This window comes from Leucoraja erinacea, chromosome 19 (genome assembly GCF_028641065.1).
Source record: "Leucoraja erinacea ecotype New England chromosome 19, Leri_hhj_1, whole genome shotgun sequence".
NCBI lineage: Eukaryota > Metazoa > Chordata > Chondrichthyes > Rajiformes > Rajidae > Leucoraja > Leucoraja erinaceus.
Window position 1 is genome coordinate 34,666,052 of NC_073395.1, and position 23,971 is coordinate 34,690,022.

The following is a 23,971-nucleotide window of genomic DNA, read 5'->3' on the forward strand; positions in this document are numbered from 1 at the left end:
GTAGCCCCTTGGGGTTGTGGGTCTGCCTTTTCACTCCGTTTTTAAGTTTGGCCTCTGGGGCGGTTAGTGTGACAATTTCGGGAGGTCACTGGAAGTCGAGGTGGCAGGCGGTGAAGGGAGATGATATGTTGTCGCAAGCGATGTGCGCCTTCGGTTACTAGCCTATGGGTTCTGATGCACATGACTTAAGACTCAATACTGCCCTGCATTGTCGTCGTCGTCCCCGCATTCAGGGTTGGGCCAAGTCGTCGCTAGGTTATGTCAAGGTTTCGTTCGCAAGTCGGAAATGCAGCCGCGAACCGAATTCCCACATGGCAGAATTTGTCTGCAGCCTGGCAGCAAAGCCATCCCACGGGTCTCCAAAGGTTCGTCTGCACGGGTTGTAGGAAGGAGCTGCAGATGCCGGTTTAAACCGAAGATAGACAGGCACACAATTCCGGAGTAACTCAGCGGGCCAGGCGGCATCTGCGGAGAGCATTACTTCTTTCCAGAGATGCTGCCTGTCCCGCGGAGTTACTTCAGAGTCCAGCATTTTGTATCTATCTTCGGGTTGTACACATCTGTGAGCTGGGCAGGACCCGTGTGGTAGAATTTGCGGAGCTTGAGTTATTACAAGAGTGGCGGCTCTATGAGTTGGTGGAGTTTAGTGCGGGGCTGCCTGTTGGCAGCTTGTGGCGGTGGCCGTGGCCGCTGTCACTTCCCCTGCTGGCGTTCACCACACAGGCTCCCACCATTCACTCTCGCGATACTCCATGCCTACACACACCAATACATGTTGTTCTTAAACTTCTCTGCCGCTCAGCTATATTTGTTTTTGTTCTACCGACTCATTGCAGCTGAGAGTCGTCTTGTCCAACTTGGCCTGGCGTGAAGCGGGCGGTGGGGGTCACTGTTAGGTTGATGATATGCGGGCGGCTACATTTGGGAGCAGGACGGGTTCTGAAAGGGGCGCCAGTTTTGGAACTGGGGCAGTGTCTGCCAAGCGTGGCTGGGTCCCGTGGTCTGGTGTGGGTGCGGCATTAGATCGACTCTGCGGGTCAGCTGAAAGATTCGAGGTCGTGTAAAAATCGAGCGAGGATCGGGGATTAATCCATGCTGCCGAATTGGGACATTTTCCTTTTTAAAAAACAAAACAAAAACGCGCCCATTCAGACAGCGAGTTGGAAGATGCATGGTTCACCCAAGACAAACTTTCCCATCATCATGGTAAGTTCCATGCGCACTGTTCTTGGGTCAGCTATGTTGTCCAGACCATTGCTGGCATTATTGGAAATCATCTACAAACAAAAATGTCACACCAGCTATCATCCCGCAACGTTGATTGCAACTTTAATCCCCAATGTTGTACATGGGAAAAGCAGGTTTGGTGTTTGGGCGAATACAATGAAAACCTCGAGATTCATCTCTTTAATCGTAAATATATGTGATTTTGGCACCGGGTTCTGCCGTGAACATTACTGGTTTTTATTTCCATGGAAGGTCAAACAGTTTCTCCCATTCTAAAATAATGTTTTTAACGCCTTTGGGGTTAAGGCTGCAGATTAATCAGATTATTGGCAAAGCAAGACCTTTCCTCTGAGGAGTTTTTGTCTCGGCGTGAGTACAGAATATTTTGCTGATTAATGTAATGATTAACTTACTGAAGACGTCCTCGCAGCTTGATGTTGTTCACTGTAAACCTTTCAGCGTCGTGAGTGGAAAAAGTACTAGTCTCGTTGTGCGCTATGACGAGTCAATTCCTCGTTTACACATTTACTTTAAAGTGGGCATTTTTGGTGGCAAAACTGCAACTACTCCTGCGACCTCCCAGGATAGTTTGGGTACTTGTCGTTTCATAATTACATTAATTAACTCGACTTGGCTTTAGTATGTCAGACATACGGCACAGAAAACAGATCCTCCAGAACAAAAAATAATATTTGCAAAATATAATATAGAACAGCACAGCCACAGACCCTCCTGCGGTCCATAATGTTTGTGCCAAACATGATGCTAAGACCAACTCTTATCTGCCTGCACATAATCCATATTCCGTATCTGTATGCCTATCCAAATGTATAGCAGATAATAATAGTAACCCAAATGTGCATTAATTTGAGTGTGAACAATTACCATAATGTCTTGATCTAAAATTGATTAAAATGTCAAATTAGTTTGTTTTTAATTTATTGGACGTGATTGTGTCTGGCTGTGCCTGAGAGAAGGTGGTGGTGAGCTGCCATTTGAACTGCTGCAGCCCGGCTGCCGTAGGTCTTCCCAGAGAAGGGACTTCAAGATTTGGGCGTGGGAGATACTGATGCATTTTCAAGTCTGGGTGGTGTGTGACTTGGAGAGGTATTTGTAGCATTCTCATTTTTTCTGATATCTTCCTTGGCTTAGTGATTGAAACTGTAGCAGTGTAAATAGCCTTGGCAACTAACTGCAGGGCAGAGCAAGTAGATGGAGGGAATGCCAACTTACAAGCTGTTTTGTTTTGGAAGGTGTTATACTTCTAGTGTGTTGTTCAAACTGCAGCAATCCTGGCAATTGGAGAGCATTCCGACAAATCCCTGGTGTGTGTAGGTGAGATTGGAGTGGTTGCTACAGTATATAATGACTGGTCCAGTTAAGTTTCTGATCAATGGAGACCACAAGATGTTTTTTGATTGAGGACTCTATAGTGTTACTCCATTGAATGATAAAGGTAGCTGGTGCACTCCTGCTGGGGTGGTTGATGTTTGAAACTTGCATTGTCAGGATCTTGTAGCATGCAGACTTGGTGTTTAAGTGAGGAATTGTATGTAGTAAGTAAAGAAACTTTTTCTTATGTTTATCAGCCAAATGGTTATTTAACCTTTTTTTCAGAGTTATATCCACCGTTGATTGAAGGAATTTCCATGAACCTAACATTTCTTTGTTATTTGCAGCAGTGTCCAGGAGTTATCCTTGATCAGCAGAGATTCCATTACAATGCAGGAGAACTGGCAGCTCTACCAGTCCCTCTTAACAAGTTAAATGATAGAACAGGATGCAGTGAAATACTGTTTTAAACTCACACCCAATACAAAATAATTGGCAGTGTTCTTAAACTGGAAATATCTAAAGTTCTTTTAAAAATAAATTGGATTCAACAGTGCAAATTCAGCCAATTGATTTGATTGGTTTAATTAGGCAATTCTGTGCTATGTGCAAACTGTTAGGTGGGTGGGGCAGTGGATGGATATATAACCTGGCTTGATATATAACATTGGGTAGAAGGTTTATGCAAAGCACGGCAACAGCTAGTATATTCTCACCAAAGTGTATGTTACTTGAGGGCTTTCAACTTGGATCATCTCATTCTGCTTTCTCAATTCAGTAAAGTAGAATATTATTTTATTTGCTACCAGCATTTTTATTTTTGCCTCCTTATTTATCCACTGGATTTCAACATATTGTTTAACTACTTTAAGAAAAAAAGGGAAGAGTATTGGCCACAAGACGACTTAATAACAACTGGCGACCAAACACCAAAGGAAGATGTCTGTAAGTTCAATTATATTAAGAGTGAAATAATAACATAGCTTCTATTTGTATTATTGATGTGTTTAGGGAGAAGTAATCTCAATTCATTTCTGACAATGTAGAGATTTTATAAATGTACTTGTATTTCACCATTGAAATGTATTTAACAAATCTTAATGACAGACTATGGGGAGGAAAATGTTTACTTCATCAACGCTGCACTTATAAACTTAACACTGCGCTCACTACAAAATAATGGGTAACTTGTTCTCACACAGAATTAACCTGAACTTCGATCCTTAACTTAGATGAAGGCCATGTCCTGTTTGATAATTAATTACTTTTGAAATTTGATCCACAGTCAGAATAAATTTAGTACTGAGTAGAAAATAAAATTATGCTAAAACTGATTTATAGTGCAAAATGAATATTAACTCAAGTACATTTTATGATTCATGCAATGAATGTATCGAAATTGAACACAATGTTGTGATATCTCTGCAGCACAAGGTACATATTCCTGATAGATTTTGCTTGTTTGTTATATTTGTCAAGTGTCATTATGCGTTATGTGTACTGTGAACAACTTTCAATTTTAACACATTTGCAGAATCCTATCCGACGCCACAAAGGACCATCAATAAAATCACAGGGAATGTTGCGAGTAACAGGTAACTTTAAAATCCTATAAATAATAAATGGAAGAATTTTCAATTTCATGGAAGATGCTTTATTTTACATTTATAGCCAATTGCCTGGAGACGTTGGTTCATTGCTATCTGTTACAAACTACAATATTTGAATTTTTCTTGTTCTATTAAAAAGTGTTAAAGTAACAATTAATGGGCGATTTACTCTGTATCAAAATAAAACTAATGGACTATTTTTAGACTTCATTATTAACATTCTTCAGAACATCTTTAACGGATGTTAATTTTCACAACAAGCACTTGCTATCAGCAGACAAAATACTTGTATCACTCCAAATAAAAAGCATACAGGTTAGATTTTTACGATTTTTGTTTGAAAACCTGGAGTTAAACAGAAAAATTTCAAGTGCTTTGGGGTGATTTAAATTGAAATTTGATGAGATGGACATTTGACTGGAGTTTTGTATTTTCACCTTTCTAATGCTTTTCTGAGGGAATTTCTCCAATTATACTTGATTTCTACTATTTTCAGAATTTCTTCTATTGTGATATTTTTAAGTTGAAATTTCAAGAATGGATGAAGATAGGGTGGCAGTGGAAATAAATATATATTAGTAGATACCATGCAAAATTAATTAAGTCCCTGTTAAAATGCCCATTTAAAAATATATGAATAGATCCAGATTTAATAGCTGAGCATCCACATTCTTTCAGTTGGAGAATTACAAAGATTCACAACCAATTTGGAGAACTTATTCTCCTCATCTTCTGTCTTAAATATTATACCCAATAGCAGGGCTCCTCAGACTTACAGTCCTTGCCTTCCCAAACGCACGATGCCCCTGTATATGACATTTACCTGTGGGGGAATAAATCCACGAAAGTACCTTGAGTATTGTTTTAAATATTCTTTAACTTTGTTGTTTAAAATGAATCTGCACTTCCCACCTCACCATTCCCAAGTACCACTGCTACAAGCAGAATTTTTTACGTTTAAGATGTCATTTAAGTAAAAATGCAGATTCATGGATGCATCCACTGACCTTAAGCAACAGGAACAGCCAGTGGAATGGATCAACTAACACCAGGCACTAACGGCTCCATTCATGGTACTGTTGCTTGAAAGGGCAACAATCCTGATGGCATATTGGGCCTGGGACAGCGCACACGGGCAATCTGAAACTCCATCGCCGCTCCAAAATGTACTGTGCGCAGCAACACCTGCAAGCAACGCCTGCAGTCCATCTGTTTTTATTTTTTTGTGTTTTTTTTTGTCTTGTTTAGTTAAATTTTTGGTTATTAGGCTGTGTTATGTGTGGGGGGGACGGCTAAAACAGGGCTTTCTGTCTCTTTCTTTTCTTGTTGTATCCCCCTTCTCTGCCTCCGTCTGTGCTGAGGCCTAATGGTGGAGCTGGCGGCCTCCGGTGAGGGTGGCCCAGCGCGGGGCTGAGATGCTCCGGTGGCAGCGGCACGACTCGAAGGCTGGGACGACGCTCCCGTGAGGGCGGCCCGGCTCGGGGCTGGAACAGCGTTCCCATGAAGGCGGCCCGGCTCGGGGCTGGAACGGCGCTCCAGTGGCTGTGGCAGCCCGGCTCGGGGCTGGAACGGCGCTCCCGTGAGGGCGGCCCGGCTCGGGGCTGGAACAGCGCTGCCGTGAGGCGGCCCGGCTCGGGGCTGGAACAGCGCTGCCGTGAGGCGAGGGCCCGGCTCGGGGCTGAGATGGCGCTCCCGTGAGGGCGGCCAGGCACGGGACGGTGCTCCGGTGGCTGAGGCGGCATTCTGGCAGCGGCGACCTGAATCCGGGGCTCGGCCACGGGCCAGTAGACGACATCGTCGGAGCTCGCAGGTCACAGGCTGGTGCCTGTTTTCCAGAGCTTCCGCGGCAACAACTATGTCCGCTGGACTGGAGGGCGGCAGCTTCGACCACCCCGGGCCGCGGAGCTTGAACCGGCCCGTTCGCAGAGCTCGGTGAGCCGTGGGACTAACTTACCATCGCCCGGTGGGGTATCGCCTCAGCGCAGAGAGAGAAGAGGAGGGAAGAGACAGTAACCCTAAGATTTTTGCCTCCATCACAGTGAGGAAGTGCCTGGTGAACTCACTGTGGTGGATGTTAATTTGTGTTTATTGTGTGTTTTGTTGTTTATTATTACATGTATGGCTGCAGGCAACGACATTTCGTTCAGACCTGTGATGCTTCCAAAGATATTCGATCGCAGGCACCTCAAGTACATAATTGCCGACTCCGCTCCTCAACATATCTCCCCAGCACATACCCGAGGCATGACATTGCGTTGCTCAACCCATCCAAAGCTGGGACAAGCCATTCAAATACAGATCCTGTCCAGGAACACTGGTGCAATATACACTTACAGTGTTGGGTCTACTAGATTAGGGCATTGCAGCCAAGATTGGTACGGTCAAGAGATTGGAATTGGGGGGATGGGGTTTGGTTAGGAAATGGAATTGGGGGATGGGGTTATGGTCATTGAGATAGGCAATCTTTGTCAATCAATCTGAACATAGGTTGAATTGTTTCCCAATGAGTCATAAACTGTCATGATTATTAATTAGAAAATAATGTGGCAAATATGAGAATTCACATGAAAATGACATGTCAACATTTCAAATAACTTCAATGTAGAATTACCGATTCACTGTGAAAGTAACGGGCAGAATTGCAACATATTTCAACTCCTTTGGTGATTGTGAGGGTAAAGTACATTTCCAAGCAGAAATAAGAAACTCGGATCTTGTTTTTCTTTTGCATTTTTTTGTGTAAAAACATATGTTTTAGATGACTTATTGGCTATATCAAAGAAAAATCTCTTTGTGGTGTTCTAGGAAGCAGAACCTACTTGCAAGCTGAAATCCCACATCTTCCAAAAATCACCACTGCAGTCACTCGAGGGAATGATGTAAAAGAAACTCAAGTGCCAATTTCCCGTATTGCTGATTATTTTACGGAGAGGAAGAAAACTCTCAAATTGAATGGATTTCATTGGCAGGGGCAAAAGGTCCCTATGCCCAACAGTTTGCCTTTGGTAATAAGGTAAAGAATTCCAACTCTAAACTGAATCTGAAAATATCAGAATTTTCAATATATTGTATTGCTGTTGTGGATGTTTAAGTATTTACCTAATTAAACAGAAAACATCCAAATGCTCATCTTTTAGCATTAAAGTATTATTTTCTCTAAATTCAAACTTCATTTGGTGCATTTGACTTCATAATTGATGTGCAATGTTCTTAACAGTATTTCAGTATCAGTATTTACTTCAATGTCATTTTCACTGAGTACTTATATAAACAGAAGAAACAAAAAATTGTTTCTTATTCCGTTCCTGTCAGTGCACTTAATAAAAGCAGAATAAATACATACAACTTTAAAATTAACATAAGACACACACGATAAGTGTTAAGTTTACTCTGTGAAGACATGAATTTTCATAAATTGGTTCATGGACTGCTATCAGGTTGCAGTCTTTAATATTGTTAGTCATCTGATGAAAGTAATTGAACTTTCTCCCCAGTCATCATTTTTATTGGCAGCATCATGGAACAAGAGCAGTTGGTGTTCCTGCCACATAGTTTCAGCTACCAGGGTTCAAACTTCAGACCTTGGAAACTGTCCCTGTAAGTAATTAGGTTTCTCTTGGGTACACTCATTTCCTCCCAAATCACTTGGACCTACTCATAGGTTACTTGGCCACTGTAACTTGTTCCTATTGTAAGTGGGAGGAGGGGAATTTAGAGGAGGGAAGTAGATGGTTATGTGAGAAATAATACGTTACAGGGAAATGTCAGGGTATGGGTTTGAAGGGACAAACAGATTTAAGATGGCGAATGGCAGCCTCTCATTGAGATCTTAAGATATTAAGTTTAATTGAGAATTATTTAGATATGTTAAGGGGAAAAGAATAGCAAATTCAAATGTGGATCCATTGAAGGCAGACACAGGTGAAATTATTATGGGGAACAAGGAAATGGCAGAAGAGTTGAACAGGTACTTCAGATCTGTATTCACTAAGGAAGACACAAACAATCTCCCAGATGTACTGGAGGACAGAGGATCTAAGGGGGTAGAGAAACTGAAAGAAATTTTCATTATGCGAGAAATAGTATTGGGTAGGCTTATGGGACTGAAGGATGATAAATCCCCTGAGCCTGATGGTCTGTATCCCAGGGTCCTCAGGGAGGTGGCTCTAGAAATAGTGGACGCATTGATGATCATTTTCCAATGTTCAATAGATTCAGGATCATTTCCTGTGGATTGGAGGATAGCTGATGTTATCCCACTTTTCAAGAAAGGAGCGAGAGAGAAAACAGGGAATCGTGGACCAGTTAGCCTGACTTCGGTGATGGGAAAGATGCTGGAGTCAATTATTAAAGAGGTAATAATGGGGAATTTGGATAGCAGTAAAAGGATTAGTCCAAGTCAGCATAGATTTATGAAAGGAAAATCTTGCTTGACTAATCTTCTGGAATTTTTTGAGGATGTGACAAGTAAAACGGGCGAAGGGGAGCCAGTGGATGTAGTGTATCTAGACTTTCAGAACAACTTTGATAAGGTCCTGCATGGGAGACTGGTAACTAAAATTAGAGCACATGGTATTGGGGGTAGGGTGTTGACATGGATAGAAAATTGGTTGGCAGACTGGAAGCAAAGAGTAGGAGTGAACGGTTCCTTTTCAGAATAGCAGGTGAGTGGAGTGCCGCAAGGCTCGGTGTTGGGGCCGCAACTGTTTACCATATATATTAATGATTTGGAAGAGGGAATTAGGAGCAACACTAGCAAGTTTGCCAATGACACAAAGCTGGGTGGCAGTGTGAACTGTGAAGAGGATGTTAAGAGGTTGCAGGGTGACGTGGGCAGATGCGTGGCAGATGCAGTATAATATAGATAAATGTGAGGTTATCCACTTTGGTGGCAAAAACAAGGGGGCAGATTATTATCTCAATGGGGTTAGGTTAGGCAAGGGGGAGGTACAGCGAGAACTGGGTGTCCTTGTACACCGGTCACTGAAAGTTGGCGTGCACGTACAGCAGGCAGTGAAGGAAGCTAATGGAATGTTGGCCTTCATAACAAGAGGATTTCAGTATAGGAGTAGAGGAGTTCTTCTGCAGTTGTATAGGGCTCTGGTAAGACCACATCTGGAGTATTGTGTACAGTTTTGGTCTCCTAATTTGAGGAAGGACATCCTTGTGATTGTGGCAGTGCAGCGTAGGTTCACGAGATTGATCCATAGGATGGCGGGACTGTCATATGAAGAAAGATTGAAAAGACTAGGATTGTATTCACTGGAGTTTAGAAGGATGTGGGGGGATCTTATAGAAACTTATAAAAGGACTGGACAGGCTAGATGCAGGAAAAATGTTCCCAATGTTGAGTCCAGAACCAGGAGCCACGGTCTTAGATTAAAGGGGAGGACATTTAGGACTGAGGTGAGAAACTTTTTGACCCAGAGAGTTGTGAATTTTTGGAATTCCCTGTCACAGAGGGCAGTGGAGGCCAAATCACTGGATGGATTTAAGAAAGAGATAAATAGAGCTCTAGGGGCTGGTGGAATCGAGGGATATGGGGAGAAGGCAGGCACGGGTTATTGATTGGGGCCGATTGGGGACGTTCAGCCATGATCACGATGAATGGTGGTGCTGGCTCAAAGGGCAGAATGGCCTCCTCCTGCACCTATTTCCTATGTTTCTATATCTGTAACAAGGTTACAGAATATCTGTAACAAGATCAACAGCATAAGCATTGGTAGCAAAATACAATACTTTGCCAATAAATTTGCTGTGTTAATGTAAGAAGAGAAACAAGCTTGACAATAAAGCTACTTTTTTTTTAAAGCATTCATTTGCATAAAGTAGATATTTTAATTAATGTTTTTAATTTATTTCAGCAATCAAATAATTTAAATATTATAGTACTGCATAACATTAAAATGCATCAAGAGATCCATTTATTTGAGAACTTGGGGGTAGAACGTTGCTGCAAATGTTTTTATTTTAATTTGATAGCAGCGGTTGTCAAAACAACACAGAAGCAGGCCCTTCAGCTCGCATTGTCCATGCTGACCAATATACCTATCTAAACTACTTCCAGTTACCCCATATCCTTATAAACCTTTCCTATCCATGTACTTGTTATCTTTTAATGGTAAGTAGTATTTTGCATTCTGTTCTAGGGGTTACAAGAGTGGAAATTGTGATAATATGACATATAAAGAAAGGCCAATTGGAAATAGAAAAGAAAGAACTTCTTTCTTAGAATCCAGCACAACAAGGTTTGCACTTTTCCATTTTGTTTCTTTCGTAACAAAATATCACACGTTGTGGTAGAATATTCTAAGATCACAACTTGTATGAAATAAAATGAATTCTTACTGGTTTCACTTTTAAATACTGGAAGCAAGTGATTTATTTTATAGGGAAAATCTGCAAAATTCAGCAGATGGATCAGCAAGTACAAGTTCCGATAATACTGGATTGGGCGACGACATCGATGGGATTAGCTCATCTTTGAGATATTGCAATGGACCATTAACAACCAAGTTCCAAAAGGTATGTTCATGACTGGAATTGTTAACATTTTATTGTAAATCAAACATATCATCGCTTCTGCTGGAGGAATTCAATCTATTGAGGGAAATGGGGAGACAAAGTTTTTGGTGGGAATCCTTCAAACTGGTGGCGTAAGGGCATGTGGCAGGTAGAAAGGGGAAAGGATTGGGCAAAACTGGCCAAGACATAGATGGATCCAGGTGGAGTGATTCATTGGCTGATAATTCAGATGGGTGAGGGAAGGAATGGTGGGTAGAGTGGAATGGGGTGAAGAGGTGGGTGGGAGAGTTGTTATATTTTCCCTTCTACCCATCATCCTTACCTCTAGTTCTATATTTCTCTCTCCACCCTCCTTTCACTCTCCATCCTCTTCTTATCAGGTTCCACCATTTTCACCCTTTATGTCTTCTCCACACCGCCCCCACCCCACTATCTCCACCCACTGAAAGCTTCTGCGTTTTGTAATTTTCCTGACATTTCTCTTCATAATACACCCTCTGTCACATTTTCTATCTCATGAGTTAATCAACTTTTTTTTCACCTTTTGGATACTGCACCATCCCCTTACCTTAGTTCTTCAGCTGATTTTATATCATTAACCACTAGACACGTTAAGTTAATTCATCTCGGCTAAATTAGAGGTGATATAAATAGCTGAGATCCATCCTTTGACCATAGCAACGACCCATTAGTTGTAACTTCCCAACTCAAAAATAGCACACACTCTTTCCCATAAATCAACTGTTAATGTGTTTCTCCAAGTCTCATTAGTCCTCATTTTCTATAATAATCTCTTATGTGGCAACATCCTGCATTCTTTTGAATAACAAACCACGGTATTGTGTCTATTGGCCTCCGACTTACTTACCCAACGCAAAGTCAAAAGGCTCTTCAGGTTTGTCGAGATGATTTCTCTTTCGTAATTCCTTGTTGGTTTTACCCAATCATATTTGTCTTTTTAAGTACTCTGTTACCACTCTCCTCCTTATTGGTTCTAGCAATTACCCCATTGCCCATTTGAGCAAAAATACAAGACAAGCATGCAATGCTGAGAATACAGCAGATCCAACAGCATCCATGGGGATTTAATCTTTCAAGTCAAGGACTCTTCATCGGATGGGGAAACATGAGAAAATAAGCATTCCTTAAGTTGCAGTTGCAGGGCAGATGGAATATTAGTGAGGGGTTATAGGATAAAAGTAACTTTAAAACAAAAAGAAATAAATTAATGGGTGGCATGGAGACGCAACAGTAGAGTTGCCTTACAGCACCAGAGATCTGGGTTTGATCCTGACTGCGGTTGTTTGTACGGAGTATATATGGTCTCACCGTGACCTGCATGGGTTTTCTCTGGGATCTCTGGTTTCCTCCCAGACTCCAAAGGCTTGTAGGTTTGAAGGCTTCTGTAAAATTGTAAATTGTCCCTAGTGTGTGTAGGATAGTGTTAGTATGTGGGGATCGCTGGCCAGCATGGACTTGGTGGGCCGAACAGCCTGTTTCAGCGCTGCATTTCTAAACTAAAATGAAACTATCATAACAGAGGTACATTTAAATCTGCAGAGAGAGAAAGTTATAGAGCATGAACTAGGCCTTTCAACCTTTTGAGTCCACACAGACCAAGTACTCATCTGCATTAACCCCAATTTAATCTCTACACATTTCCAAATACTCGCTCAAATTCTACCACTCATCCATGGGCGAGACAAGTTTGCAGTGACGTTAACCTCCCAACCTGTGCATCTTTGGGATGTGGGAGGAAATTAGAGCACCTGGCGAAAATCCACACAGTGACAGGGAGAATGCGCAAACTCCGCACAGACGGCACCAGAGGGAAGGATTGAACCCAGATCATTGAAATTGTTAGACAGCAGATCAATCATCTGTGATACTGTGGTGCCTAATGGTTGCTTATCTGAAATCATTAAATTGAATAATAAGACTTGAGCAGTACATCCTTCCTGGATCAAAGTTAATGTGCACTTGCCAAATATATCTTGGACATTGGCAGACCAATATATGAGGGTGAAGACTGAGGTCAACATGTCAACAGGTCATTTAAAATGAAAAATAATTCATTATGAGCTGGGAGTCTCCCTTGCAGACTGAACAGAGTTGCTCTGCAAAATGGTTCCAATCTGCATTTGCTTTTGCTAATGTAGAGAAGAACAGGCTATGGGCACTTCATACAATATACAAAATTGGAAGAAAATTGTCACTTCACATGGATTAACAGTCACTGGATGGAAGGAGAGAAGGTGTTGCATCTCCTCTGTTTGCACGGGAAAGTGCTGTGAAATAGAGGCGTGATAGGCGGAGATGAACGAGTGGGCCAGGGGAATCGCAAAAGGATCTGCTCCATTTAGAAAGCTGCCAGGAGATGGGAAGACGTACCTGGTGATAAAATCGGGTTGAGGTTCCATAAATTGTGGATGATAATCTTTTGAATCTGGAGATGGTGTAGAAAGTGAGGTTATGAGATTTACTATCCTTGTTCTGCTTGGAAGAGAGTAAGTGAGAGCAGAAGTATAAGAAATAGAGGAGAGGTGAGTGAGCCCTGACAAATCTGGTGGAGGGAAAGGCATGATCACGGAGAATGGAAGACAGCTTAAGGCATTGGTGCTGAATGCCTCATCAGAGCAGCAAACTTTGGTGTGCGCCCTAACAGAGACTTGGCTCTTTCCACACTTACCCACTCTGCAACTTTCTTATTTTACATGTCCATTGAGGGCCATTGTTTCTCTCCTTATGGGTGCTAATGAAACTGCGGAGCGCTTCTAACTTTTTCCGTTTCTCTTCCCCATTTCCGATGATGGGCTAATTGGCCTCGTGTTTTGCTACCTTTCTCCCACCTCTTGAATCGTCAGATTATATTTGCTACCTTGAAATCTGCAGCCACCATTCCAAAATCTAGCGATTCTGTGAAGTCCTTTATTCCAGTTTTTTTTGGCAAACTAAGATTTAAAGGAAGAAAAGTTTGCAACTTGAGAAGTATGAAGAGCTCTTTAATGTTCTGGCCTTAACCTGTGTTATGATTTCCTTTCTGGTAATTGCAATTTGACACCGTTATGAATTAAATAAAAACCAAAAAGAATTTGGATTATTCCCACTTTAAGCCCACACTTGCAGAGGAAACATCTGGATGTGCCTTTATACTCTTATTTTAAAAAAAATTGGATTATTTACACAGTTACTGACTCAGGCGATGTGTTGGGGTTTTGGCTTGCTCTTGCATTGCGCAAGTGCATACCAAGTATTAATTTATGCCAAGATATTTCAAATTATTTTTCCCAGCATCGGTTGTGAGATTGAACTTTGGCTGGTCTGTAAAAGGAATAGTAATTGATCTGCTGCCAGTCAGACAATGAAATGTGTAGGAAGGAACTGCAGATGCTGGTTTATATACCGAAGGTAGACACAAAATGCTGGAGTAACTCAGCGGCACAGGCAGCATTTCTGGAGAGAAGTAATTCGGGTCGAGACCCTTCTTCAGTATTACTGTATCCAGTCTGAGTTACGCCAGGAGAATGAAAAGTACACTGGAAAAATAGGGAGGATTCCAGAGGAAGCCCCTAAACATCAACGAGAATTGTTAAATTCTTTGCAACAACTTTGTAAAGTTAGGAGGCAATGTCTGGGGAAATGCAGTGTAATTGTCTTGTTTACTCCAAGCAGCCAGTATAGGTGTGGTACACTGAATTGCTTCCATCGGTGTCTTATAAATAATACATTTAACATTTCATTTTCTTTCAAGTAAGTGATAGGATTTTATTCTAAGCTGTTTTCAGAAATATCTGGTTCTGATTTGCAAACTCCCAGTAAGTTGTGGGGCATTTATATGAAAGTGGCGAAAAGTATCTTCACTTGCGCACCTTGGATAGATGTCCCATAATATCCCTGCATGGAAAAATTATGTTTTAAAATGTTTTATTTGATCTGACTTTAATAATCTCATGTGGGAGAGAGTTCAAGATTTCCATTAACTCTGAATTAGAGCTCAGTTATAAATGGCTTTTTTAAATTATAGCCCTTTATTCAAGACTACAGCATTGGAGGAAGTACTTTCTCTCCATCTACCTAATCATCTTAACCACTTCAATTATGCCATCTCTTAATCTTCCCAGGGCAAGTACCTGCAAGCTAGTAATGATATGGATCTTAATACTGAACAGGTCTGAACTAGGTTTACAAATACTTGCTCTTATTTGTAACATGAGGACATTTTAAATTTGTGTGAAGTTGCTGTTCTTGCTTTATTTATGAGCTTGTGCTTTTATTCTGCTGTTGCAGACTTGCTCAAGATTTACTTTTTTTTAAACAAACCAGGCAAAAACAAAGGTGGCAGCAAGGTTCCAGGGAGGACATGGGTACGTAATGGATGGTGACATTATAAGTGTGAAGGGCGTAAAAAGTGCCAATGTTGCAAATAGCTCAGCAGACTGTGTTGCAAGAAAGAAATGGACAAAAGCCTTTGTGAAAAAAACTGTTAATAGGCAACAAAAACCCTCGGCATCGTCGATCGCAGAGAAACGAAATACCAGGTGAACTGAAACTCCTCTTAAAATGTATTTCAATTTTAATGTATTGGTGGCTCTCACTGCAGCATTGAGGAAAACCGCTACTCCTCCCCTCATGCTCCTCCAAAGGAAATAATCCTGGCCTCTATTCGCTCCTCGTAACTGAAGTCCCACCATCCCAGTAACCATTCTTGTAAATCTTTTCTGGACCCTCTCTAATGTCTTCACATCCTTTCTTTTATTCATCCATCCTTTATTTTTTGGCATTGTCATCTTATGGCATTGAGTGTATCTAACAAATAATGTTACAATTTGACCACTTTGTACTGGATCTTCATGCCCACTACATAGAAAACATTAGACATAGAATATAGGTGCAGGAGTAGGCCATTTGGCCCTTTGAGCCAGCATTGCAATTCAATATGATCATGGCTGATCATTCAGAATCAGTACCCCGTTCCTGCCTTCTCCCCATATCCCTTGATTCCATTAGCACTAAGGGCTATATCCACCTCTCTTGAATTCATCCAGTACATTGACTTCTGTGACTGAGAATTCCACAGATTCACAACTCTCTGGGTGAAAAGGTTTTTCCTCACCTTAGTCCTAAATGGCCTACCCCTTATTCTTAAACTGTGTCACCTGGTTCTGGACTCCCTCAATATCGGGAACATTTTTCCTGCATCCAGCCTGTCCAATCCCTTAAGAAATTTATGTTTCTATAAGATCCTCTCTCATCCTTCTAAATTCCAGAGAATATAAGCCCAGTCGATCAATACTTTCATCATATGTCAGTCCCACCATCCCAGGAATTAACCTGGTCAACCTACGCTGCACTCCCTCAATAGCAAGAATGGTCTTCCTCAAATTAGGAGACCAAAACTGCTCACAATACTCCAGGTGCAGTCTCATTAGGGCCCTATGCAACTGCAGCAGGACCTCCTTGCTCCTATACTCAAATCCTCTCGCTATGAAGGCCACCACGCCATTAGCTTTCTTCACTCTGCCTGTTGTAATTGCATGCTGACTTTCAGTGACTGATGTACAAGTACACCCAGGTCTCATTGCACCTCCTTTTTTCTAATCTGACAACATTCAAATAATAATCTGCCTTCTTGTTCTTACCACCAAAGTGGATAACCTCACATTCATCTACATTATACTGCATCTGCCATGCATCTACCCATTCACCCAACCTATCCAAGTCACCCTGCAGCTTCATAGCATCCTCCTCGCAGCTCACAATGCCACCCCGCTTTGTGTCATCCGCGAACTTGGAAATGTTACATTTAATTATTTTGTCTAAATCGTTAATATATATTGCATATAACTGGAGTTCCAGCACTGAGCCTTGCGGCACCCCACTAGTCGCTGCCTGCCATTCTGAAAATGAACCATTAATTCCTGCTCTTTGCTTCCTGTCTGCCAACTAGTTCTCTATCCATGTCAATACCTACCCCCCAACACCATGTGCTATAATTTTGCACACTTGTGTGGGACCTTGTCAAAGACTTTTTAAAAGTCCAGATACCCAACCACATCCACTGGCTCTCCCTTATCCATTCTACTTGTTACATCCTCAAAAAACTTGAGACAATTAGTCAAGCATGATTTCTCCTTCATAAATCCATGCTGACTTCGACTGATCCTGTCCTTGCGTTCCAAATGCGCTATTACATCTTTAATAATCGACTCGAGCATCTTCCCCACTACCGATGTCAGGCCAATTGGTCTTTAATTCCCTGTTCTCTCTCTCTCTCTCCCCCTCCTTTCTTAAAAAGTGGGGTTACATTAGCTACCCTCCAGTCCACAGGAACTGATCCAGAGTCCATAGAGCATTGGAAAAAGATTACTAATGCATCCACGATCCACGACATCTTGATCTATCCTCGCTCACTGTATGTAGAACTATGCAAGTAAAACTAGAAAAGGTTTTTCACTCTCAACAGTCATATCCCAGGGGCCTGTCTGGATTTCAAGCACCGTGTTCCTGGAATATGAAACTTGGACTAAGAATACAATTTTGTTCTAAGAATTGTTCTTGGGAATAATTTAAATGTTTAATTTGCCACAAATGTTTGGCTACTGTTTCCAGACATGATTTGATGGATGCATCCCCTGTACTGTAACTGTGTAGCATTACTTTACATTATAGATGGTCGCTGAACAATAGACTGGCTTGTGTTGAATCTGTTTAGTTTTAGAGGTACACCATGAAAACAGGCCTTCCAGCCCATTGACCATTGTTACACTGGCCATTGATCACCTGTTCATACTAGCTTGTTGCTTTCCACTCTCTCATCCACCCCCTACACATTAGGGGCAATTTTACAGAGCCCAATTAACCTACAAATCTGCGCCTCTTTGAGATGAGGGAGGAATCTCATGCGGCCAAAGGAAGGATGCAAATTTCACACAGACTGCACCCAAAGATAGGATTGAACCTGGTCCCTTGCGCTGTAAGGCAATGCCTCTACTAGCTGCACCACTGTGCTACTCCTTTCTGTTTGCCCTCCTGTCGCAGCAGCCTTTCCACTCAAACCTCATCATGGTTAGATGATCCTTTAGTGGCCCAGCGGGATACATTGAAATCCAGGCTTCACTGCCACAGCTGTTCCTCTGTCACAGTTGTCTGAGCTCTTTCACAATTGGGAAGTTTGATATTCCTTATTTGCTGCTGTAGTACACGAGCACCATTGCAAGGAATGTGCTAACTTACCCGGAGCTGATATTCAGTGAAGATAGACACAAAATGCTGGAGTAAGTCAGCGGGACAGGCAGCATCTCTGGATAGAAGGAATGGGTGATGTTTCGTGTTGAGCCCCTTCTACAGAACTGCTGACCAAAGTGGAGCCTGATCTGGCCCATTATTTGCAGGATGAACGTTCCATTGTTCCCAGGCATCATCTTCCACGGACCAGAACGGAAAAGAAACCAACTAGAATAAAAATTAACTACAAAGTTAGCACTTAAAAGCCTCTCGGAAAAGCAGGCAAAAGCCTCCAAATTGTTTTCTTATTCTAATTTTCCTGCTCTTACATTTTTGTACCTTGAGTCTACTTATCCTTTCATCATTCCCTCCTGTATCTCTCATTATTTCCATTCATTTCCTCCTGCACACGTCTTTAAATTGTAATACCAACATAAAAGGCCATATATATCAGAAATATGTTCTTGCGATGTTCATAAGACTGAGTGAAGATTATTCAGTCCATAAAGCTTCATCATTTTGCTTCAAACATCAGCAGTGCCCATCAGTAACCCAAACTCGAGGACAGTATTTATGACATTAGGAGCTCCAGGAATCGTATATCTGTTTTTAGAGACCAGGTTTGCATAATATAGAAAGAAGCAAAACGTTTGTGTATTGAAAATAATTAGTCAAAGATGTGGCGCTTCTTTAAGCACTGTTTTATTCATTAAGTAGGTGAATTAGATTTTCAATTATTTATTTATAAGGACATATTAAAATTTTCTATTTTGAGTCCATGTACTCAGCTCTGGAAATTGCAGTTTTAATCATACTGAATTCACACATTATGACACCACATACCTGACAGTAATGTACGGATAACACCGAAGTACACTTAAATGTGGGAATCCAGAGGTTGCTGACATTGGTTTCCTATTTTTTCCAATGTCCCCCAACATAATGTTCAGAAATTAAAACAATGCTGAAATGCTGGTGCAGTTACAAATTCCCCTTGACACAAAGTACCCTGTGAATGGTATACAAGACGTACGTGCCTTTTAGTAGTACACTAATTCATAATCACCAATCTCACTAATTCTCCCCCACTAACAATGCATTGTACAATGTGTATTTTCCTCAAACGGGTCAAAGCATTTCCTTGAAAAAGTTTCTATCTTAATTTTATGTGTATGTCAGAATTTTGGTAAACCAATAGTAATATTTAAAAGTTTTTTTTTGCGAAGGCATTTTTAACTATGTTTGCTTGGAGTGAGAAATCTGGCCTGGGTGAGATTGCTATTGTATCCCTGGAGCAAACAGTTGACCATACTCCCAATAGGAAAGATCAAATCTATCCCCTTTAGATCGCTATGTCTTTAAAAGCAACTTTGCCTGGGATTAGTGCGAGTGGCTTTGGGGATGGAAATCCACTGTCCTTCTCTGCCTATGTGTGTCTTCAGCTCCACTTCACTGTGACCAAGCATGCAATGGAAACCTCACAGATGCTAGAAATCTGGAATAAAAGCAGAAAACACTGGAAGAAACACTCTGCATGTTACATGTCCAGGATTGTAGGCTAATTGGATTGATATAGATGTAAAATTGTCACTAATGTATGTAGGGTAGTGTTAATGTGTGGGGATTGCTGGTCAGTATGGACTCGGTGGGCCGAAGGGCCCGTTTCTGCGCTGTATCTCCAAACTAAACTAAACCTGTGTGGGGAGAATTTACACAAAATGAATCTGCTACACTTTGATCAAAATGTTAACGCTGTTTCTCAATAGATGTGTCCTGACCTCCTACATGATTCCAGCATGCCATATTTTTATTAAAGTGTCTATCACTTGACCAGTAAACCAATCAATTATAGTTATCTTCCGCCTGTGGCTGCCACGGAAAGAGAGGCAGGCAGTAAGTTCCCGCTAGAGCAGAGTAGCTACATCCCAAGCAAGGGATATATGAAAGGTTCCTAGTTACCTTTGCATCTTGTGGACGGCAGAATATTGTAAGAAATGTCTCCGGATGAACAATTCCAATATAGCTCACATTTAAAAGCTGCAGAACTCTTTAGTGATTGAGATCCTTACTCAGGATGAAGAAATTCATGTGAAGTAAAGATTGGAAGATTTTTTTGGATGGGGTAATGTAGGCTGGAGTGTCATTTGTGTGACCTGTCCCAGGTCCTCTGCTGTTCTTCCAATTTAAAAAGTGAAATCCATTTAATCAAAAATATCTGATTAGCTCATTGTGGACAGGACCTGTTGGTATGCATTCTATTATTAAATCTTTGAATTTGCAATGATGTACTTGGCCATTGATATTGTTTGTCCAATTAGTTGTTATTCACAGAATGACAATGTTATGCACAGTTGACCATGCCGTCATTCTCCAAAACCTTCCCTCCATAGAGAAGCTGTATTCACTTGGCTCTGTTCTTCCAATCAAAGCCAAAAAATCGCCTGTTATGGCTATCCTTCTTGTTCCTCATAGTTATCTCTTGGAACCCCTGTGATCTATATCACATCCCTCCCCAATAAGATAACCAACCTCTCAGTACCATTGTCTAAAAGCATGGCATCCGTTTCCATGCATGCACTAACTAATCATCACCTTTTTCAATCCATCATCAAGTTGTCATATTGCTTGGGTTAACTCAATTGCAGGATGAGCAGATGTTTCCATCACAAATTCTGGAAGAACAAGACCATCGTCCTGCTTGACAGCTATTAACTTTGTCATTAGCTCCATGCTCTTCTAAAATTTAGATGAATGGAAATCTCTGCACATCCTCTAATGGAATTAAGGCACGCAATATCACAACTTAGAGACACATGATGGATTGTGAAAGGTGATGGTGAGTTAATGCATGCATGGATATTAATGCCATCTTTTGGGGCTGCCTGCAATATTCATGTCACATTTTATCCAGAGGTGAAGTTCTCCCTAGCCACGCACTTGTCCTCACCAAGCCACCTGTTTCTAGCTCTTTACTTTACCTTGATTGCCATACTACTTTGCATTTGCTGACACTCTTATTAATGCCACTGTTAGCTTATTGTTTGAATGTACTGACTCACCCCTGGCCGCTCCCTTGTTCCACCATCCTTCAAAGAGTGGATCCAAAAATATGCTGCTAGTATCAAGTTTGTTCATTCATTACTCTTATTCTGGTTCATTTGCTTTGACTCTAACTGAAGCAATGTCTCAATATTAAAATTGATATTTAATGTTTACACAGCAACATGGTTAATTCTGACTTCTCGCACATTAAGGGTAATAAATGCTGATCCAATGCTATCCTGGTCCCATGAATGAATAGATAACAGAACAAAGGTGCACTATTTTGCACAGAGAAAGCAACATGTAAAATTATCTCCAGAATAAATAATATTTTTGCAAAAAATTGTTTTCTTAAATTGCATCCTTAAAAGTATTTTTACATTTTGAAGGACTGAACTGGAACAAGGCTGCAGTCTCTCCTGCTCGAATGAAATTACATTAGATTTGGAACTGGAGCACAGATCTGTGAGTCAGGCTGCAGACTGTAGTGAACACCCTGGCTCTGGCCAATTGTGCTTGGATGATAATTGTGCTAAAAATGTGGAAAACCTCACTGGGGAGAGAGGAGCTGATCTGGATCATGCTGCAAAGGTGTCATCTCAAACAACTTTCCAAAGCTTAGATGTCCACAACATTCTGGCCGGGATTCCAAAAGGTGTGAAACCGGAAGGAAGGGTGAACAAAATAGTGAAGCAGCCTGATCAAAAATGTCCACGGATTAAATCAAGCTCCTCTATAGGAACCAGTATAAGCAAAGTCTCTGTGAAGTCACTTTCTACCAAAGCCTCCAAAACACCAGCTTGCTCCAGTGTGTTGAACAAATGCTCTGATAATGAATCCAAAGCCAGTTCCAGTGTGAGTGAAGATAGCAGAATTGAAGAGTATATGTTTGAACTTAATCAGATGTCGCAGGAGAGGGTAACAAGCACATCTGCCACTGTTGGAGTGCCCATGGTGAAGTGTGGTGCAAGATGCCATAATCAGAGACTACCATTGAAATCTTCGCTGAAGAAATCATTTGACTGGCGTGCTCATTCTCAATCAATGGCTACACATGTCCCCAAGATTGGAGAGCAGTGCAAGGATGCTGGTGCAAATCAGGCTTTAGCCAAAAATAAACTTGTGCCCATCCATCAGTCATTAAACCAAACAGCGCAGAATTATACCTACTCAATTCCTGAGGAGGAGTCCCCAGAGTTTTGTGAAAAGCTTTCTGATGTCGAGAAGCAATGCAGGAAGCTAAGACAACTTTGTCACCAATCTTCTCATCATCGCCTTCAAAACGTATGTAATTTGGGATTGCGGACTACAATTCAGCAGAAATTGGTGCAATTACATTACTGTGGCACAGCAGATCAACAATTGGCCAGGAATATGAAAATTGCTGCAAATACAAATATGTCTTCTCATCAATTTTATTGGAGGGAGAATCACGCTTTTCAGCCTGAGAATGAACCGCAGCACATGCAATTCCCGCAACCACACGATTTAATATGGTGCAAAAATCCCTCCACACAACGTACTGTTGAACTGTTTACTTCTCATGGTGGTGAAGTTCCAAAAATAACCATGACTTGTCCTACTCCAATTTCATGCCGAACACCTTCTTAGAGAGATGCAATCCAGAAGATTGTTCTCAATTTTCCATAATTGTGTCGGGTCGGGACCCTTCTTCAGGCTGGAGAAATCTGAAGAAGAATCCCGACCTGGAACATCACCTATCTGTGCTTTCCCGAGAAGCTGCCCGTCCCGCTGAGTTGTTCTAGCACTTTGTGTAAGAAAGAACTGCAGGTGCTGGTTTAAATCAAAGGTAGATGCAAAATGCTGGCGTAATTCAGCGGGACAGGCAGTATCTCTGGAGAGAAGGAATGGGCGACGTTTCGTGTGTTCTAGCACTTTGTTTCTTTTATATTGGGGTGATGTGAACTATTAAGACTCCCTTCCCTCCTTATTCTCTGACTTTGACCAAACCTCTGCAGAAGTCACTGTCTGCCCATGAGGCATGAATTTAGGAGAGAGAGGCGTGCTTTGTTGTGTCTTCCTGAATTGTGATTCAATCCATAGGCAGAATTTACATTGGAACATCCTGAACAATTAACACACCATGTCTTTAGGAAAGAAAGAAAAGCTTATTGATTAATTACTTTGATAGACTGTTTCCAAAAAATTCACTTGAACAGGTTTGAGCCTAATACATTGAAGTGTTGACCCGAAATGTCCTGAACAATTAACACACCCATGGCTCTTTAGGTGTGAAAGAAAAGCTTATTGATTAATTACTTTGATAGACTGTTTCCAAAAAATTCACTTGAACAGGTTTGAGCCTAATACATTTGAAGAGTGTTGACCCGAAATGTCACATTGTGGCGCCACCTGGTGGCAACCCAAGGGCACAACGAACCATCGGCTCTAGAGGGCGGTGTCTTGGTGTGGGAGGCGCTAGTCACGGGGTCGGTACCCGAGTTGGTATTTAAGGCCGGGCAACACCCGTGACCTTTGAGGAGTAGGGAGCTGTATTGGAGAAAATAAACACGTCTAGTGCACGCAACTTGTGTCCGATTAGTTTTTGGCTGGACTCCTTCATGTCCCCGCCACACTGGTGACCTCGACACCCAGGAGTGTAATCCTGAAAGGGAAATTTGAAAAGAAAATGCATGCTGCCGCTGCCACCTACGAGGCCGGACTCAACGCGGTCTCCCTGAAGCTACCGACATTTTGGATCTCCCAGCCAGGTAAGCGCCCTTGACCAGCAGACGGCCGGTCGGGTCATCTTTACCTGGATAACCCGTGGTGTTTTTTACCACCAGTGCTGGGGTTCAGCAGCCCGCCAATGCTGCCAGCCATGTTCGTTCCTGGGAAACGGCAGCGCAGGCCGCCGATAGTCACCGCGGTGGCCGGCAGGATCCATCGACTGTATGTCTGGGACCAGCGCACGCGGCTCGGGTTCTTGGTGGATACGGGGGCGGAGGTCAGCGTACTGCCCCAATCGGGACTCGACCTTCGTGCTGGTA

At 41.9% G+C, this 23,971-nt stretch overlaps 1 protein-coding gene across 2 annotated transcripts; it reads left to right on the forward strand.

Annotated features, from left to right (window-relative positions):
* Positions 1 to 231: 231 nt before the first annotated feature.
* On the forward strand, positions 232 to 23,152 carry LOC129706481 (uncharacterized). 2 transcript variants are annotated; one of them, XM_055650815.1, is made up of 8 exons: positions 232 to 1,206; positions 3,432 to 3,504; positions 4,094 to 4,154; positions 6,975 to 7,182; positions 10,319 to 10,417; positions 10,562 to 10,694; positions 15,018 to 15,232; positions 21,350 to 23,152. In XM_055650815.1, the coding sequence occupies exons 2-8, from the start codon at positions 3,499 to 3,501 to the stop codon at positions 22,569 to 22,571; spliced, it is 1,944 nt and encodes a 647-aa protein (XP_055506790.1). In that variant the 5' UTR covers positions 232 to 1,206; positions 3,432 to 3,498; the 3' UTR covers positions 22,572 to 23,152. The 2 variants fall into 2 exon arrangements, with proteins under 2 accessions (XP_055506790.1, XP_055506791.1); XM_055650816.1 differs by lacking the exon at positions 232 to 1,206 and having other exon boundaries at positions 1,231 to 3,504.
* The last annotated feature ends 819 nt before the right edge of the window (positions 23,153 to 23,971 follow it).

Bases quoted from the DNA above. Each gene is read 5' to 3' on its own strand.
- LOC129706481 (XM_055650815.1), top strand. The intron at 4,155-6,974 runs GTAACTTTAAAA...GTGGTGTTCTAG, and splicing joins GGGAATGTTGCGAGTAACAG to GAAGCAGAACCTACTTGCAA. The intron at 10,695-15,017 runs GTATGTTCATGA...TAAACAAACCAG, and splicing joins TAACAACCAAGTTCCAAAAG to GCAAAAACAAAGGTGGCAGC.